The sequence below is a fragment of the Schistocerca piceifrons genome, chromosome 3 (genome assembly GCF_021461385.2).
Source record: "Schistocerca piceifrons isolate TAMUIC-IGC-003096 chromosome 3, iqSchPice1.1, whole genome shotgun sequence".
NCBI classification, from domain to species: Eukaryota; Metazoa; Arthropoda; class Insecta; order Orthoptera; family Acrididae; genus Schistocerca; species Schistocerca piceifrons.
In genome coordinates this window covers 778,329,517-778,349,321 of record NC_060140.1, presented here as the reverse complement: position 1 = coordinate 778,349,321, position 19,805 = coordinate 778,329,517, and the positions used below count along the sequence as shown (strand labels likewise).

Genomic DNA, 19,805 nt, shown 5'->3' with positions numbered 1-19,805 from the left:
AAAGTACTAGCGATTTAATCTATTCGCCCCATTTAATAATTGCTTCTCAGTCTTTTCCTTCTTCTTTTCGTTGGCGTTTGCCGCGTTTTTAGTTGCGGACTCCCTTGTACACACATCAAAAAAGTTTTGGATCACGTCGGTTACCAGAATTCCTGAAGATAGACGTTGACTGTGCATATACAGCTTGACAGACACAGTGCCTTTCACTGTTCAGAGATGTCACTAAACCCGCCCAAAGATGTAAACAACCATGCATGAGCAGCGCCTATTAGATGGAGGGGGTCCGACAGTCGATCAGTTCCAGTAATTCCACCAGGAAGTAAGTAGACGGCTAGTGTTGTCTGTAGTTTAATCATGAGTAGACAGTCAATACCGCGGTTCGATCGCGTCCGCATTGTTAATTTGTGCCAGGAAAGGCCCACAGTAAGGGATGTATCCAGTCGTCTCGGAGTGAACCAAAGCGATGTTGTTCGGACATGGAGGAGATATAGAGAGACAGGAACTGATGATGACATGCCTCGCTCAGGCCACCCAAAGTCTACTACCGCAGTGGATGACCTCTACCTAAGGATTACGGCTTGGAGGAACACTGACAGCAAGGGCACCATGTTGAATAATGCTTTTCGTGCAGCCACAGGACCTCGTGTTGCGACTCAAACTATGCGCATTAGGCTGCATGGTGCGCAACTTCACTCCCGACGGCCATGGCGAGGCCCATCTTTGCAACCACGACACCATGCAGCGCGGTAGAGATGGGCGCAACAACTACCGAGTGGACCGCTCAGGATTGGCAACTTCACCGAAGAGTGTCGCATATGCCTTCAACGAGAGAATCGTCGGGGACGTGTTTGGAGGCAGCCCGGTCAGGCTGAACGCCTTAGACACACTGTCCAGCGAGAACAGCAAGATGGAGGTTCCCTGCTGTTTTGGGGAGGCATTACGTGGGGCCGACGTACGACGCTGGTGGTCATGGAAGGCGCCATGAACGGCTGTGTGATACGTGAATTGCATCCTCCGACCGATAGTGCAACCATATCAGCAGGATATTGGCGACGCATTCGTCTTCATGAATAACAACTCGCGCCCCCATCGTGCACATCTTGTGAACGACTTCCTCCAGGATAACAATATCGATCGACTAGAGGGCCAGCATGTTCTCCAGACATGAACCCTATCGAAGAAGCCTGGGATAGATTGAAAAGGACTGTTTATGGAAAACGTGACCCAACAAAACATTCTGAGGGATCTACGCCGAATCACCGTTGAGGAGTGGGACAATCTGGACCAACAGAGTCTTGATAAACTTGTGGATAATATGGCACGACGAATACAGCTATGCATCAATAGAAGAGGACGCGCTACTGGGTATTAGAGGTACCGGTTTGTACAGCAGTCTGGACCACCACCTCTGAAGGTCTCGCTGTATGGCGGTACAACACGCAGTGTGTGGTTTTCATGAGCAATAAAAAGGGCGGAAATGATGTTTATGTTGATCTCTATCCCAGTTTTCTGTACCGGTTTCGGAACTCTTGAAACCGAAGTGATGCAATACTTTTTTTCAATGTGTGTATTTAAATTTTGGCAATTTCATTGTTTTTATTTGACTTTGCTGCTGGATGCCCTTCCAATCGCGGCAGGTGTCAGTGGCTTAAGGGAGGGAAGTCGTGTGAGCCACCTGTCTGTAAACTGTGTACATTTTGTTCTCTATCTGATCGTACTCGAACTGTTTATGTGTCGTATTCTCTGAGGCATAGAGTGGGTACTAGGGAGCCATTTGTCTAAAATAAAGCGAGCGTGGAAAACCGCCTAAAAACCACACTCATACTGGTAAGTGCACCAGCGACAGTCGGTGATACCCAGCACGGAATCGATCAAGGTCTGGCTCACAAGCAGCGCGCTGCGCTTTACGCTACACACTGAGGTGATATAAGTCATGGGATAACACTTATATAGATAGCGGCAGTATTGCGCACTTAAGGTATAAAAGGGGAATGCATAGGCAGAGGTCTCATTTGTACTCAGGTGATTCACGTGAAATTGCTTCCGATGTGATTGTGCCCACACGACGAGTATGAACACACACTGAACGCGGAACAGTAGTTGGAGCTAGACGCAGGGGACATTCCATTTCGGAAATCGTTAGGGAATTCAATATTCCTAGATACACAGTGTCAAGAGTGTGGTGAGAATACCAAATTTGAGTTATTACCTTTCACCGCGGATAACGCAGTGGTGGTAGCTTCATAATAGTTGTGGGCTGAGTTTGTATGGAATGGGCTCGCTCCTGTAGTCCAACTGAACCGATCATTGACTGAAAACGATTATGTTCGGCTCAGTCCGGAACCGCGCGACTGCTACGGTCGCAGGTTCGAATCCTGCCTCGGGCATGGATGTGTGTGATGTCCTTAGGTTAGTTAGGTTTAATTAGTTCTAAGTTCTAGGCGACTGATGACCTCAGAAGTTAAGTCGCATAGTGCTCAGAGCCATTTGAACTATGTCCGGCTACTTGGAGAGTATTTTCAGCCATTCATGGTCTACACATTCACCGAATTTTTATGGATGACAGTGCACGATGTCAGAACTTTCTGAACAATTCGAGCGAATGGTTTGTCTACCCTTATCGCGCTACATGAATCCCATCGAACATTTATGGGGCATAATCGAGAGGTCAGTTTGTGCACAGTATCCTGTACCGGCAACACTTTCGCTATTCTGGACTGCTGAAGAGGCATCGCGGCTCGATGTGCCTGCAGGAGACTTCCAACGACTTGTTGAGTGCATACCACGTCGAGTGTCTGTATTACGCCGGGCACGATATTAGAAGGTATCCAATGACTTTTGTCACTGCGATATAAAATTGTTTCTTTATTTCGTAAACAAACGTGAGTGTCCTTGCGCCGTACTTTAAGTACGCCATCAAACGCAGCTGCCGTGGTCACATCGACAGTAACATTGGGATCATGTGAAGGTAACTCCATGTTTTAATACCAAATTTATTGTGTGGAAAACCCATTCAACTAGGGACGTAGCAGATGCTCTAAACAAGACTTAAGTAATGTGTAGCACTGAATGCGATTCTCTCCTCGAGTGACGTGTTGGGGTGGAGGACAGCAGAGGCTACGCTGTGGGAAATGTCCGCTTGTGCTATCTGACGCCACCGTGTCCACCTGACAATCATCCAGATAAGGGCGCCGTCATTATAAAAAGCTCTGTCCATCCCACACGGCGGTCCACAGTCAGCCAGATAACACTCGCAACCGACCGCGCACACGGATCCGCGATGCTTCCTTAGTCGCCGCTGCCGACGTCGGACTCAGTTGCAGCCCTGCTCCCCGCCTAGTCTCTTCTGGTTTCACCGTGCCGGGGATCCTCAGCAGCATTTCGTTGTTATTCTCTGTTCACGCAGCCACGAATCAACAAGACAAAACCTCCTTACAAGAGGAGGGCCGTGCCGTCCACCTTATCCCTACAAGATCTGGTGTAGAATTTAGAGTTAGATTAAACCCTGTGTCGTAAAACATGACATCAAATTCTTCGAATATGAATAGTGCTGGAACTCGTGATCTGTCTCCTCGCACGGACGTCGACGTCGAGGATACCACAGGTGAGCAAACAAACAGCGGCTGATTTGTACTGATTGATACTTTCATGTAAATTGAAGGTGGGGGGGGGGGGGGGAGAAAGGACTGCATCGGGACTTTATACGGAATCAGCGGCTACGAGTGAAAATGCGTGTCAGACTGGGCTCGCACTTGGGATCTCCCGCTCATTAGGTAGTTGTGTGAACCAATGGGCCACAGAGACACGGTGTTCATCGCACTTGCGCGGACTGTCTCGGCACGCTTTTTGCCGACCCACGTTCCCACCTAGCGCCACGTTTGCGCAGTCGGTGGTCATGTCCTCCAGGCTCGCTACTTAAAGATTCCCGCAGGAGGTCGGATGTAACTGTGTATCCGCACTGAAGATGTTGCATTCGTTGCCCATTGAGGCGAATCAATTACAGGACTGTGTAGTGTCCGTTCTTTTGGACAGGTATCTTGCACTCATACAAATGACTGCCAGCGCCAGTGGTGACTGAATCGCTTATTAGCTGACCGCTGCTTTGTACTTCTTGTTGTTCTTTGGTGTCCATACAAGACTTGATAATAGAAAGACTACAGACTCCCTCTCTCTCTCTCTCTCTCTCAGCATTTAATATCATATTTCTTATTATTTTATGGTAATTTTCTCACACCTACATGTACACTACATTACTCCCCACGTCCTCTAAAGTCTATTTTACAGTGGTTTCTAATCTTTCGAACATTTTCGTAATGTGAGATACCACTGGTGTACATGGATTCCACTTCGGATGTTGTTGATCATTATTCACTTTGTTACATCTTGACGATTGGCAAATTTCGGCTTTACAGGCTCTTTTCAAGTTCAATAGGTCTCAATGTATCGTAAAATTATCCGACAATAAACCGGCGCACAAAGCCTATCCGAGAGCAGGCACACAAGGTGCAAGCATCAAAATTAAAACTCGAACGAGATTTTCACTCTGCAGCGCAGTGTGAGCAGAAATGAAACTTCCTCGCAGATTAAAACTGTGTGCCGGACCAAGACTCGAACTCGGGACCTTTGCCTTTCGCGGGCAAGTCTCTACCATCTGAGCTACCCAAGCACGACTCACGCCCCGTCCTCACAGCTTCACTTCTGCCAGTACCTCGTCTCCTACCTTCCAAATTTTACAGAAGCTCTCCTGCGAGCCTTGCAGAACTAGCACTCCTGAATGGAAGGATACTGCGGACACATGACTTAGCCACAGCCTGGGGGATGCTTCCAGAATGAGATTTTCACTCTACAGCGGCGTGTGCACTGATATGAAACTTCCTGGCAGATTAAAACTGTGTTCCGGACCGAGACTCGAACTCGGGACCTTTGCCTTTCGTGGAGTAGATGAGTAGAGGAATTAATATTCGCAGTTTCTACAATGATACGGGGTTCATAAGGTTCGATAGATTCTCGGTAGATGTCTTGCGAATTTCTTAGAGAGTCTGCCAGTTGAGACTTTCAGCATTTACGTCACGCTCTCTCGCTAGTCAAAGAAGCCTGTGACCATTCACTCCGTCATCCTTCACACACCGGGGTCCCCGCGCAGTGAACTTGTGACGTCACACTAATGGGCTTGTCCGCCACATTTCATGAACGCTCGGGTCCGTTCAGGGCCCGTGGGAAATGTATGTAATTGAAAAGGTACTATAACAGATCTACACTTTCGGATAATTGAAATAATCGATGGCACGTGATCCTAATGTCTTTGTTTGAGAAAGCATCGGTTTCGAAGAACAAATTAAATAAAAATATGTAGAATCAGTTATAACCGAATCGTTATTGCGCGACTGTCCACCCCGATAGCTGAGTGGTCTGTGTGACTGATTGCCATCCTACGAGCCCGGGTTCGATTCCCTGCTGGGTCGGGGATTTTCTCCGCTCAGGGACTGGGTGTTGTGTTGGCTTCATCATCATTTCATCCCCATCCGGCGCGCAGGTCGCCCAATGTGCCGTCGAATGTAATAAGACCTGCACCAAGGCGGTCGGACCTGCCCCGCAAGGAGCCTCCCGGCCAATGATACTAAACGCTCATTTCCATTTCCATTCTGACAAATAATAAAAACTGCAAAGTAGTTAGTGAAATTTCAGATAATGAAGCTAAATATTTTTTAGTTTGGTTGCAATGCTTATCGAAAATGATCGCTAGCTCACGGTGTGAGCGAACAATATTATGTAGCTATTAATCAATTTGGAAAAGTATTTATGTAATCATTAATTCAAGACAATCAAGCGAGAATGGACATAATAACACTGGCTCGAGCTCAGATCCAAAATCATGGTTATCAACATGAAATAAATCTAACTGTGAAATCAGTAAAGCAAGTTGCGCTAAGCGTATGCACTTCACTGCTAATTGTTTGTCACTCAGTTTACGTAATGAACACCTTCGCGCAGCCTACCATAATTCCTATTGTTAATATTTCTACAATTGTAATTGTTCTTAAACGTTTTCCGTTAAGCATATAAGCGCTTAATTTTCATTAAATAAATGTTTATTAGCTTTTGCATAACACTGTTAAGCATTTCGGAAATTAGAGCAGAAATTATTGATCACAGAAAGATATTAAACATTCTGATCTACAATAATCTCTAAAAACTCACTGAAATTACTTTTTCATAATCACTAAATATTAATAATGTTCTTTAAGTGAAGATTTCGCGTAGTAACAAAGTCCATTATTTTTAATTGTCAGTCTCGATTATTTTTTATGTTTTTATAACTTTCACTTCTTTCAACAAATCATTAAAATTAAATTATCTCAGCAATTTTAGTCTTTTTGTCGTCCACAGTGACACTCAGTTTTAGTTAATAATGACAGGTTAGCACTTGTAACACAGTGTCACCGTTAAGTTGGTAATTATTTAAAAAATGAACCTATAACGCTGGCTGGCCTTGATATGCTTATAAGTATACAATTGAATCTGCTCTTACTTCAGTGAGCGGCTGCTGGTGCTGCGTAAGGCAATAATCCCCGGCAATGAACGCCAACGGGCTCTTCTTAGTGTCGATTTGGAATGAACAAGTTTGAGCCCAAGTGCTCTTCTTTCATATTCATTCCTCTTGATGCTTTTTGCACTAAGCCCAAATAATACCGCATTTATGCGTGGCAATAACAAAAAATTCTTCCAGTTTCGTACGTTACAATGTGCCGGTAGCAAGCACAGGGCCTGATCGCTTCTGTCAGACTCCGCTGCGCGAGAGCTCGCGCCAGACTCACCTGTTCTGTGCGCGTCCACACCCAGAGACAATGTTCCCTACTTCAGATATACCCTTTGACTCTTCACAATAGCAAATTGCCCTTACTAGACCAGCGTGTTTACTACACGCTATTACGCAATTCTTTTTCATATATTGCATTTAAATTACATAATCGTGTTCATTCGTAAGAAAATATTTACAAAATAATGACAAAATATATTCTACAAAAAATTACTCCATTACTCAAAATTACAAATTAATACTGCTTAATTTTTCATGTCAGACACTGTGTTGTTGTGTTACAGTACTCACTGAAAGTCTTAACTTTGTTGTGTGCTATCAAGAGCATGCATTCATTTAAACGCGCAGTCAAGAATTATAAAATTCGTCTGAGATAGTTACTCGCTCCCCGCCGGACACGGCTGCTGGCACTTGTAGCATTTGCAGCATCACACGCTGTGACATACGCACCATGGACCGTCTTTCTCGTACACCTCGTTGCGTACGCTCCATGTCCCTTGTTAGTCCGACCTAATGTCTGCTCCAGACACACCGCAGCAGCGTTTACGCACGGGCCGTACAAATGTTTTGTATGCGATCTCTTTCGTAGACAAACAGCAACTACCTAGTCTCCTACCACCGAATTGTAACCTGGCACATGCTTTGCCTACAACTGAGCCTACCTGGTCGTTCCATTTAACATCCCTATTTATCTTTACTCCCAAATATTTACGTGACAAGACTAACTAACTGTGCCATGTTAATCCTGTGATCAGAGTATACCACTGTTTTTCCTTTCATGAAATACACAGTTCTGAATTTTTCTACATTAAAAAGAAATTAAGAGTCTTTGCGCAAGACTGATTTTATGTCGAGATCGAACTGGATATACTGCAGTTTTAACCAAGCACAATTCTCTCACAGGTGACTACATCACTTGTGAAAAGCCTGTGGTTGCTATTAACACCATAGGTTAAATCACTGAAGCATGAATGGCAACGTGCTATTAAACTCCCCTGAGGAACACCAGATCCTCTTTCAGTGTCTCTACGTAACTCTTTATCCGGGAGAAGGTGCTGTGTTCTGACTGACAGGAAATTTTCGACCCAGTCGTAAACAATGTTACATGCTGTGGGAACTTGTTTCCTACAGAAAGCTTTTCTAAATTCTGGAAATACAAAATCGAGCTGGTTTCCTCTATCCACGCCGTTAACAACAGCAGAGGGCGATTTGAGTTTCTTATGACTGACGATTTTGAAATCCCTTCTGATTTACATGGAGAAGGTTAAATCATCATCACCGTCAACAACATATACACGACATTACACTACATTTACATAACTACGTATATTTCTCGATCACCCACGCGAGACAGTCTTGACACATTAGCCGCCTCAATAACAAAATGCTTTAATCAGATCTTGTGCGACGCGAGGCCTTCATAAAATTCAAGGTATTTGTAGCTAAATGGTACTCCAACGCCTACTGTACAGCTTGATAAGAGTTCAGAGAAATATTGTTGCCACAGTTTTATCAGTTACTGATATGTCTGTGGGAAATTATACATGCGAACACTTCAGTGTGATGAACATAACGAAGCATTAGTATCTACGTCGAAGAATGAGTGCAGACAACTTATTTATTTACAGAACTGCATTCACGACAATATGGCAATACGAATATGGAAGTCTGAAATTAAAATTTAGATATGTCTGAGGATAAAAAAGTGACACAGAGGTGTACTAGAGCCGGCCGTTGTGGCCGAGCGGTTCTAGGCGCTTCAGTCTGGAACCGCGCGATCGCTACAAAAAAAAAAAAAATGGCTGTGAGCGTTATGGGACTTAACTGCTGAGGTCATCAGTCCTCTAGAACTTAGAAGTACTAAACCTAACTGACCTAAGGACATCACACACATCCATGCCCGAGGCAGGATTCGAACCTGCGACCGTAGCGGTCGCGCGGTTCCAGACTGTAGCGCCTAGAACCGCTCGGCCACTCCGGCCGGCGCGACCGCTACGGTCGCAGGTTCGAATCCTGCCTCGGGCATCGATGTGTGTGATGTCCTTAGGTTAGTTAGGTTTAAGTAGTTCTATGTTCTAGGGGACTGATGACCTTAGACGTTAAGTCCCATAGTGCTCAGAGCCATTTGAATCATTAAGGTGTACTAGACAGTAACACAGTGTATTGACAATATAATGAATCTATACATGTTACTAAATTAAAGTTCAATGTTGCGTTTTTCTGTATATATGTGAAGGCTAATCTCAGGAACTACTGTAGGAATTTTGATACAGTCCTCACTAATAGAGTGGTGCACGAGGAAGGTCTGTGCATACAGGGTGAGTTAGGAGGAAAGGTACATACTTTGTAGGGTGGTAGTGTTAGCGATTCTGAAAAAAACGCTTCAAATTAACACACGCCCTTTTCTTAACCGTATCAGGCATGCAACTGTTTATGACTGCCGTCAGTCGTACGTCCTTCTTCACCAGCTTTCACATGCGAATACAATCAAAGCAACATTATGCTACGTAGTGTTGTCTTTACTAACGATTGTATTTAATGGTGCGGTGTTATTGATGACCAACTCATCGGTCAAGTTGTTTTAGATAACCGTCTTACCTTGATACCTTGATTTCCTTCCAAATGTGTTACCAGAATACTTAGAGAATAATCCTTTGGTAATACGAACCGTATGAACTTTCAGCACGACGGAGCTCCTACACATTTCGTATGGCCAGTGACACAGCACCTCACTGACACGTATCTTGGGCGCTGGACCGGTCACGTGGGGCCATTTCTTCGCCACGGAGGTCACCCGATCTTACCCTATATGATTACTATTCGTGGGGTTTGTGGGGTTGGCTGAACAGCGAAGTCTACAAGCGCAGAGTGGACACAAAGAAGGAACTTCTCATTCGTACTTTACACGCGTGTGCTCACGTAAAGAATCATACGAAAGAGCTCAGATCAGCAACACAGCAGGTGTCTACAAGAGCTGCAAAATGGATTGCAGTTGACGGTGCACTTTTTCAACATCTTTTGTGAGGAAATGTACACATTTAAACAAAACGTTAGATCAATATTTGCGTTTGTCCTATTCCCTACTAGTTTCATTAGTTTCCTCCGAAACTGTTAAGAATAGGACATGTTCATATTACGTTTCTTGTTCAGAATCACTAGTGCTATTACCCTTCAAAGCACGTACCTTTTCTGCTGACTCATCCTGTGTAATTTATTACCGTTACGCTAGACAAATCGTTCGTCGTAGATAGTGAACGCTACCCTTGCGAAGCCGGGCAGGTCACTTGTAAACTTCTAAAGTATTCGTAAGCTGATGTCCAGCAAGTGTGTCCATTGTGAGTTGCTGGTACAGCTTCTACAAATTCAACCTATTCCTCTTATATACTTTCTGACCATGTGGTAGATAGTTACATGAAGGTTACGGGAGAGAAGTGTGTGACGAGAATATGCGCAATTTTCGTGACAAGTCCGCATATTGTGCAGTCCAATCCAGATCTTGAGCGGTGGTTCTGATCTGGCGAGAGAGTTCCTCGAGTGAAGGCACCTTGCAGATGTGTTTCTGAAACAATGGTTGCTTCGTTCCTCAAATAAATCAGTTTTTGTTCAGGTGAATGTTTGTGTGTCCCTGTTAAGTGATTGTCTAGATTTAAGTTTGTATCGTTTGAGTGGCAGAAGTTATATGCTGGTCAAAATTCTATTGTAGTCTCTCATAAGGCCATACGTTCTTAGAAAATCGATTTCCGACGCTATCGGAAGCCACTGGATTGAAGTAGATTTGGTCGTTACCGTGATCATCCTTACTGTCTCGTTGGGTTTCACGTCAGTCGGTTTGATGTTGTAGGTGTATAATCAGACGAGAACGTAGCGTTCTGCACAGGATTAGATAATGGCAAAATAGCTGATTCTCAGAGTATAGGTCGTATATTCCCCAAGTCGAGCAGCACAGTTTCTGTGTAACGTTGTTTGTGGACCAGAGTTTTCCAGTAGTATTGATTAGATTTTTCATGAATAATAGAGATAAGGCCAAAAGACTCAGTTCGGTCTTCAGCGATTGTTTTAATCACGGTACGAACTTCGAATCGGAAGATATTTAGATAAATATAAGCAGAATAGAAAATGAATTACAACCGCTCAACAATGGAAAAGCATCTGGACCGGATGAGATATCTCTGAGATTCTTCAGAAATGATGTGAATGTAATCATTACCCACCTAACTACTGGAAGGACGAAGATTTTTTTAAGCACATTAAATTAGTTAGGCATAAATTAAACGCACAAAAAGCAACTTCCTGGGACATCGCGTTGTGGTTTCGGTACTGAGCTGACACCGCATGTGTGGACCACGTATCCTGACTGTCAGTGTACAATGTCGACCACTTTTGTCACTGGGTGTGCACTTGCTTTAAGATATTTTGGGAAATGTATGTATGACAGTGACAGATTCGGGAATGACATCTAGGACAAATAGGAGCCGGCCGCTGTGATCGAGCGGTTCTAGGTGCTTCAGTCCGGAACCACGCGGCTGCTACGGTCGCAGGTTCGAATCCTGTCTCGGGCATGGATGTGTGTGATGTCCTTAGGTTAGTAAGGTTTCAGTAGTTCTAAGTCTAGGGGACTGATGACCTCAGATGTTAAGTCCCATAGTGCTTAGAGCCATTTGAACCATTTTTGGAAATAGGAGACTTCAATTTTGCCGGCACTGGTCAGTAAACTCTATGTTTCTTAAACCTATTTTTTTCAATACTTATTCGTTGGTCAAGGTATGGTCATTTTCACATTTTGACGAAATTTTTTCAGCGGCGTCCAGAGAGAATAGCTCACGATTGCAATATGAAGAATAACTAGACAATGAGGTACTACATTTTGCCCTCGGGTTGTCGACAGACAAGCTGAAGGCTCGCTACATCTTCGGCGGCCTGGGCATGTGCGGCATCGCCATCGGCTACGCGCTGCGGGTGAACCTGTCGGTGGCCATCGTGACCATGGTCAACTACACGGCCATCCAGTCCGGCACCACCGAGCAGGACACCGGGGTCTACGCAGAGGGCACGTGCTTCGCTGGCGAGAATATCACCACTCAAAAGACGGAGGTAAGGACCCCGAAATACTTCACATCAAGAGAAGACTCAAGGGCTGCATGTACAGGATCTCTCTTCGTACCACATACATATGAAGTCGCAGTGATTTGGTTTCCTTTTATAGCAGGCAGTATTTTGGTACAGTGTGTGGATGTTCGTCGGCGATGAAATCACTGATGTTCCATACATTTCGATTTAGAACTGAAGAAATTATTTGAATACATGCTACTGAAATACAAAAATCCTGCTTTTTCTCAAACGGTACCTAAACTATGTGAGCAAAAGTATCCAGACACCTGGCTGAAAATGGCTTTCAAGTTCGTGCCGCCCTCCATCGGTAATGATGGAATTCAATATGGTGTTGGCCCACCATTAGCCTTGATGACAGCTTCCACTCTCACAGCCATACGTTCAGTCAGGTGCTGGATAGTTTCTTGGGGAATGTCAGCGCATTCTTCAAGGGTGGCTGCACTGAGGAGAGGTATCGATGTCGGTCGGTGAGGCCTGCCACGAAGTCGGCCTTACAAAACATCCCAAAGGTGTGCTATAGGATTCAGGTCAGGGCTCCGTGCAGGCCAATCCATTACAGGGATGTTGTCGTGTAACCACGCCGGCACAGGCCGTGCGTTATGAACAGGTGCTCGATCGTATTGAAAGATGCAGTCGCCATCCCCGAACAGTGGGAAGCAAGAAAGTGCTTAAAACATGAATGTAGGCCTGTGCTGTGATAGTGCCAATCGAAGCAACAAGGGGTGCAAGCCCCCTCCATGAAAAACGCTACCACACAATAACACCACTGCCTCCGAATTTTACTGTTGGCGCTACACACGCTGACAGAGACGTTCACCGGGCATTCGCCAAACCCACATCCTGCCATCGGATCGCCACATTGTGTACTCTACACAACGTTTTTCCCCTGATCAAATGTCTAATGTTTACGCTGCTTACACCAAGCGAGGCGTCGTTTGGCATTTAAAGGTGTGACGTGTGGCATATGAGCAGCCGACCATGAAATCCAAGTTTTCCCACCTCCCACCTAACTGTCACAGTACTTGCAGTGGATCCTGATGCAGTTTGGATTTCCAGTGTGATGGTCTGGATAGGTGTCTGCCTATTACACATTACGACCATCTTCAACTGTCGGCGGTCTCTGTCAGTCAACAGACAGGTCGGTCTGTACGCTTTTGTGCTGTATGTGTCCCTTCACGTTTCCACTTCACTATCACATCGGAAACAGTGGACCTAGGGATGTTTAGCAGTGTGGAAATCTCGCGTACAGACTTACGGCACAAGTGATACCCAATCACCTGTCCACGTTCGAAGTCCGTGAGTTCCGCGGAGCGCTCCATTCTGCTCTCTCGCGAAGTCTAGTGACTACTGCGGTGCTGATATGGTGTACCTGGCAGTAGGTGGCAGCACAATCCACCTAATATTAAAAAGGTTGTTTTTGGGGCTGTACGGAAACTTTTACTCACATACTGTAGGTGGAATCGAGTTGCTATCAGGAAATATATTAATATACGTACATAAAAAAGTATATTTGCTTGTATTATAATTTTTTACTTACTTTAGAAGATCTTCAGTGCTACTTTTCAAATATGATCTAGTTTTCTTTTGTCATATTTGTGCATGATTTTTACATTATCAATTGCGTATCAGAAATATGGTTTGTTAGAAACTTTTACCTTTAATGAATATCAATTTATGTGTTATGTCAAATTCAGGATTGTCTTTTGTTCTGAATTATCTGTCACAGATAACAATTTTGTCGAAGTTATCAATATATATTTTTACGTCTGAGTTCCGTTTCTACATTTAAGTTGTTATTCGAATTTTTTGCGGAAATAAAAAACATAATTAAGGGTGAAAGGCAATTGTGAATTTAAGATGCGTTAAAACAGATGTGCATGAGAGACATAAATTTAATGCAAACAGTATCTCTGATACAGAAATAGATAATGTAACATCCAGTCACAAATATGGCAAAACAAAAGTAAATCATATTTGAAAAATAGCATCTAAGATCTTCTAAAGCAAGTAAAAAATTGTAATATTATCAAATATTATAGTTTCAATTTGTTTTATCATGAAGATACGAAAAATTCCATCTGTTACAACTGAAATTTGTTCTTGGGTACCAGAGATATTTCACCTGTACATGGTAGGCATCTTCAGTCCCCTATGATACGCACAAATTATTTAATTACACGTATTTTGATGTGAGATATAGAGTGACTCTTTTGCATTTTGTTTAGCTCTTATTTCTTTTTACAATTAAATGTTTGTTGTTTTCATTTATATTCATTTTTGTGTCCTGTTCATGCAGCTATGTATTGTTCAATGCGTGCTGAACGCACATGGTGTAGATTTCTTCGAGTGAATATTTCTTTGCGCCTAGCCTATACAGTAGAAAACTGTACATGCTTGCACTATTCTTGGTCAAATGCTTTAGAGTTGAGCGAGGAATCGGGAACTGACTAATGGATTCTGGGAGAGTGGTATGGAGTGTTGGGAAAAGTGGCAGCATACGTTAACAGTGCAAATATTATCCATTTATATGTACATATACAGATATATGAGTATATACTGGTAATATCTTGATTATATCTTGGTACCGGTCTAGAATGAGCCATCGCTCGAAAGCGGGAGCAGCAAAAAAATATTAAAAAAAGGTCTGGTGTATTATTACTACAATAACACGCATTTCATCCAATTTGTTGAAGCTGCAGAACAGCATTCTGGAGGAATATTCAAGGTTTGCTTTTGTTCTACAATATTACTTTTATTGTTAACCGGTTTTCGGCTTATAAGGCTATCTTCGGACATTTACTGAGTATTATCACCAAAGAAGTTAAATGTTAGCAGGCAACATTGGAAGAGAAGTAACACATCTAGACTGAAGTAGAAACATACATCAAGTAACATCTTTGCAATGAAATAGTAAAAACTGAACAGTATATAAATAACAATGGAGTTGACAGGAAAACCTTTAGCACAAAATAGGAATAGCATGCCTACATAACAGTTTCTATTAATAAACAAAACTAATAAAATAAAATAAAATTAGTACTGGACAAGGCTGCATCAGGAGGTATGAAACATTGAGAGTGATACACAACCAATTAAAAGAAGAGACAGTTGTCAATGTAAATACAGAATACATAAGGAACTTAAGCACTATCAATAAGTTAAACTGAAATTAATAAATGCAGTAAAATGGAGGTGTTTGAGGGAACCTACAGTTTGAGAGTGTGGTGGTACTGCATTTTAGCATTACCATTATAATCAAAGCAGTGGCTGTGTACCAGTTATCATTAAATAAATGAGCAAAGTAAAATATGAACAGTATTTGATGAGACAACTACAAGGGGTGTTAACAATAAAAGTAATATTGTAGAACAAAAGCAAACTGGTGCTTTTCATTTATTATAATGTTGTTCTACCAAGAACTGACGGAAGATTCTGTTAATATGAATATTCAAGGCATTCAAGAAAGCCAGATACGTAGATATTTAATTCATCGAAACTATGTGATGGAAGTAGACTTGTACTCTCTATTAGTGAAGCATGTAGGAGAGCTTTTGTGAAGTATGTAGAATTAGGACAGCGTTGCTAGGACATTTAAACCTTGTATGACCACGACAGGCATTCGAATGCGAACGTTGTCAACAAAAGACAAAGGTCCTGGTCCGATTTTAGGTCATACAGCCTGTTTTTACCTGTCAGCGAGCTGACTTACTCTGGACATTCCGCTGCAAAATGAAATATTTCAGTTACAATATTTCTTAACCTTTATTTGAATATTCTGTGCACTGGAGAACCATGGCACTGGAGATTTTTCACATTATCTTCCTGGTCTACAGTAAAATACGAAATAGTAAACTAGAAAATTAATTACCAAGATGCGCTTATCAAAGAACTAAACACCATATCCAAACATTAGTAATGGTAGCAGTGAGGAAATTGAGTCGGACAAAGAGAAGGGGAAGATAAGTGGAAATACAGGCCATTATCTAGGCTAGATGTAACGATACACATTAATAGCGTTATATGTCACGGTGGCGAATGATTTTTTTGTCTGGTTTGCTTATAAGGTCCTGCTGCTGTCTCTGATCTGCCTCCAGAGAATGAGGGCGAATCTTGGACAGTGCTAGCCACTCGTTCTAGCGAGACGTCCGAACAACCTCTAGATGACGCTTGTCCGGGGCTCCAAGACGAGCGCCAACAGGCAACTGGTCAGACAGACAAGATGGACTAGAGTGCAAAATGAGAGCACCTCGTGTCACTGTTGCAGGACGGCGAGTTCGCTTGGGACGAGGCGCGGCAGGGCTACATCCTGGCGGGCTTCTTCTACGGCTACGCGGTGGGGCAGCTGCCGGGCGGCCTGCTGGCCGAGCGCTTCGGCGGCAAGCTGGTGTTCGGGCTGGGCAACTTCATCACCGCCGTGCTCACCGTCGTCAGCCCGTTCGCCGCCTGGCTCAACGACGACCTCTTCTTCGCCGTGCGTGTCCTCGAGGGGCTGGCCGAGGTTAGTACGATCCGACCCAGGCCAACCCTCCCTCTGCACCGCACGCTTAGTTTCACGTTCCGTTGATCGTTTGCACAATAAATCGTTGTGATGTGGAACCTGTCATTTTATATACACATCACGATTTAATTTATAAATATGGCTACATACTGAACATACATAAAGTACTCTACTGGCCTTTAAAATTGCTACACCAAGAAGAAATGCAGATGATAAACTGGTATTCATTGGACAAATATATTATACTAGAACTGACATTTGATTACATTTTCACGCAATTTGGGTGCATAGATCCTGAGAAATCAGTACGCAGAACAACCACATCTGGCCGTAATAACGGCCTTGATACGCCTGTGCATTGAGTCAAACATAGCTTGGATGGTGTGTACAGGTACAGCTGCCCATGCAGCTTCAACACGATACCAGAGTTCATCAAGAGTAGTGACTGGCGTATTGTGACGAGCTAGTTGCTCGGCCACCATTGACCAGACGTTTTCAATTGGTGAGAGATCTGGAGAATGTGTTGGCCAGGGCAGCAGTCGAACATTTCCTGTATCCAGAAAGACCCGTAAAGGACCTGCAACATGCATTATCCTGCTGAAATGTAGGGTTTCGCAGGGATCGAATGAAGGGTAGAGCCACGAGTAGTAACACTTCCGAAATGTAACGTCCAATGTTCAAAGTGCCTTCAATGCGAACAAGAGGTGACCGAGACGTGTAACCAATGGCACCCCATACCATCACGGCGCGTGATACGCCAGTATGGCGATGACGAATACACGCTTCCAATGTGCGTTCACCGCGATGTCGCCAAACACGGATGCAACCATCATGATGCTTAAACAGAACCTGGATTCATGCGAAAAAAATGACGTTTTGCTCTTCGTGTATCCAGATTCGTCGTTGAGTACACCATCCCAGGCGCTCCTGTCTGTGATGCAGTGTGAAGGGTAACCGCAGCCATGCTCTCCGAGCTGATAGTCCATGCTGCTGCAAACGTCGTCGAACTGTTCGTGCAGATGGTTGTTGTCTTGCAAACGTCCCCATTGTTGACTCAGGGATCGAGACATGGCTGCACGATTCGTTACAGCCATGCGGATAAGATGCCTGTCATCTCAACTGCTAGTGATACGACGCCGTTGCGATCCAGCACGGCGTTCCGTATTGCCCTCCTGAACCCACCGATTCCATATTCTGCTAACAGTCATTGGATCTCGACCAACTCGAGCAGTAACGTCGCGATACGATAAACCGCAATCGCGGTAGGCTACAATCCGACCTATATCAAAGTCGGGAAAGTGATAGTACGCATTTCTCCTCCTTACACGAGGCATCACAACAACGTTTCAGCAGGCAACGCCGGTCAACTGCCGTTTGTGTATGAGAAATCGGTTGGAAACTTTCCTCATGTCAGCACGTTGTAGGTGTCGCCACCGGCTCCAACCTTGTGTGAATTCTCTGAAAAGCTAATCATTTGCATATCACAGCATCTTCTTCTTGTCTGTTAAATTTCGCGTCTTTAGCGCGTCATCTTTGTGGTATAGCAATTTTAATGGCCAGTAGTGTATATTTGTCCAATGAATAACCGTTTATCATCTGCATTTCTTCTTGGTGTAGCAATTTTAATGGCCAGTAGTGTAGTTTCTTTAATATCTCCAGAAGTGTGTAACTATATCCCAGCCACCACCTTTTACACATTCATTTACGTCTACATAGTACACTTAAGTGCCTGGCAGAGTTCTCATCGAACTAACTTCACAATAATTCTCTGTTATTCCACTCGCGAACAGCGAGCGGAAAAAAACGAACACCTATATCATTCCGTGCGAGATCCCATTTCCCTTATTTGATTATGATGCTCGTTTCTCCCTATCACGGTTGCCGTAAACAAAACATTTTCGCACTCGGAGGAGAAAGTTGGTGATTGAAATTTCGTCAGAAGATCCCGCCGCAACGAGAAACGCCGTTGTGTTAATGATGTCCACCCCAAATCCTGTGTGACGTCCGTGACACTCTCTCCCCTATTTCTCGATAATAGAAAATTTGCTGCCCTGCTCCGAACTTTCTCGATACACTCCGTTAATCCATCCGGTAAGGGTCCCACATCGCGCATTGCAATTCCAAAAGTGGACGAACAAACGTTTTTTAGGCTGTCTCTTTAATAGGTCTGCTGCATCTTCTAAGTGTTCTGCCAATAAAACGCAGTCTTTGGTTCGCCTTCCGCACAACATTTCCTACGTGTTCTTTCCAACCTAAGTTGTTCCTAATTGTTGTTCCTAGGTATTTAGTTGAATTTACGGTCTTTGATTTGACTGATTTATCGCGTTACTGTAAGTTTAATGGGTTATGACGATAACCTCACATTTGTCATTAATGAAGGTCAACTGCCAATTTTCGCACTATGTAGTTATCTTATCTAAATCGTTTTGCAATTGGCTTTGATCTTCTGATGACTTTATTAGATGATAAACGACAGTATCATCTGCGAACATCGTAACACTGCTGAACAGATTGTGTTCTAAACCGTTTATATAGATGAGAACAGCAGAGAGCCTACAAAACTACATTGGGGAATGCCCGAAATCACAACACTAAATTGGGGATTGCCCGAAATCACTTCCGTTTTATTCGATGACTTTCCATCGTTTACTACGAAATGTAACCTCCTTGAAACAAAATAACGAATCCAGTCACATAACTGAGAGGATCTTCCAAGCTACTTACAAGCTACTTCTGATGTATGGTGTAAAAAGTCTTCTGGAAATCAAGAAATACGGAATCAGTTTGAAATCCCTACCCGATAGCACTCAACACTTCGTGTGAGTAAAAAGCTAGTTCTGTTTCACAACAACGATGTTTCCTAAACCCGTTTTGACTCTGTGTCAATAGGCCGTTCTCTTCGACGTAACTCATAATGTTCGAACACAACATAGTTACAAAATCCTGCTGCATGTCGTCGTTAATGACGTTGGCCCCTAATTTAGTGGAGTACTCCTGTTGCCTTTCTTGATTATTTGTGTGATCTATGCAACTTTCCAGCCTCTGAGTACAGATGTAACTTATTCATGTTGGCAGCTGTTCTTGATTCATATTCTGGAATATTTGCTTCGTCTTCTTTGGTGAAACAATTTCGGGAGGCTTTGTTTAGTAACTCTGCCTTAGCAGCACTTTCTTCGATAGTATTTCCATTGAAATCGCGCGGAAAGGATACTAATTGTGTCTTACCGCTACCATACTTTACATACGACAGGAATCTCTTAGGATTTTCTGCCCGGTTTCGAGACAAGCTTTCCTTGTGGAAACTATTATAAGCGTCTCGCATTGAAGTCCTCTCTAAATTTCGAACTTTTATAAAAGACAGACAGCATTTGGGATTTTTCG

The 19,805-nt window shown here is 43.5% G+C and overlaps 1 protein-coding gene across 1 annotated transcript in view; it reads left to right on the top strand.

Annotated features, from left to right (window-relative positions):
- The first annotated feature begins 3,519 nt into the window (after nt 1–3,519).
- Nucleotides 3,520–19,805, top strand: part of LOC124789056 (sialin-like) — a 57,731-nt gene continuing 41,445 nt past the window's right edge. The window contains exons 1-3 of the mRNA XM_047256347.1: nt 3,520–3,604; nt 11,703–11,908; nt 16,191–16,424. Of these exons, the coding sequence (XP_047112303.1) occupies nt 3,520–3,604; nt 11,703–11,908; nt 16,191–16,424 (525 nt within the window). The remainder of the gene's footprint in view (nt 3,605–11,702; nt 11,909–16,190; nt 16,425–19,805) is intronic.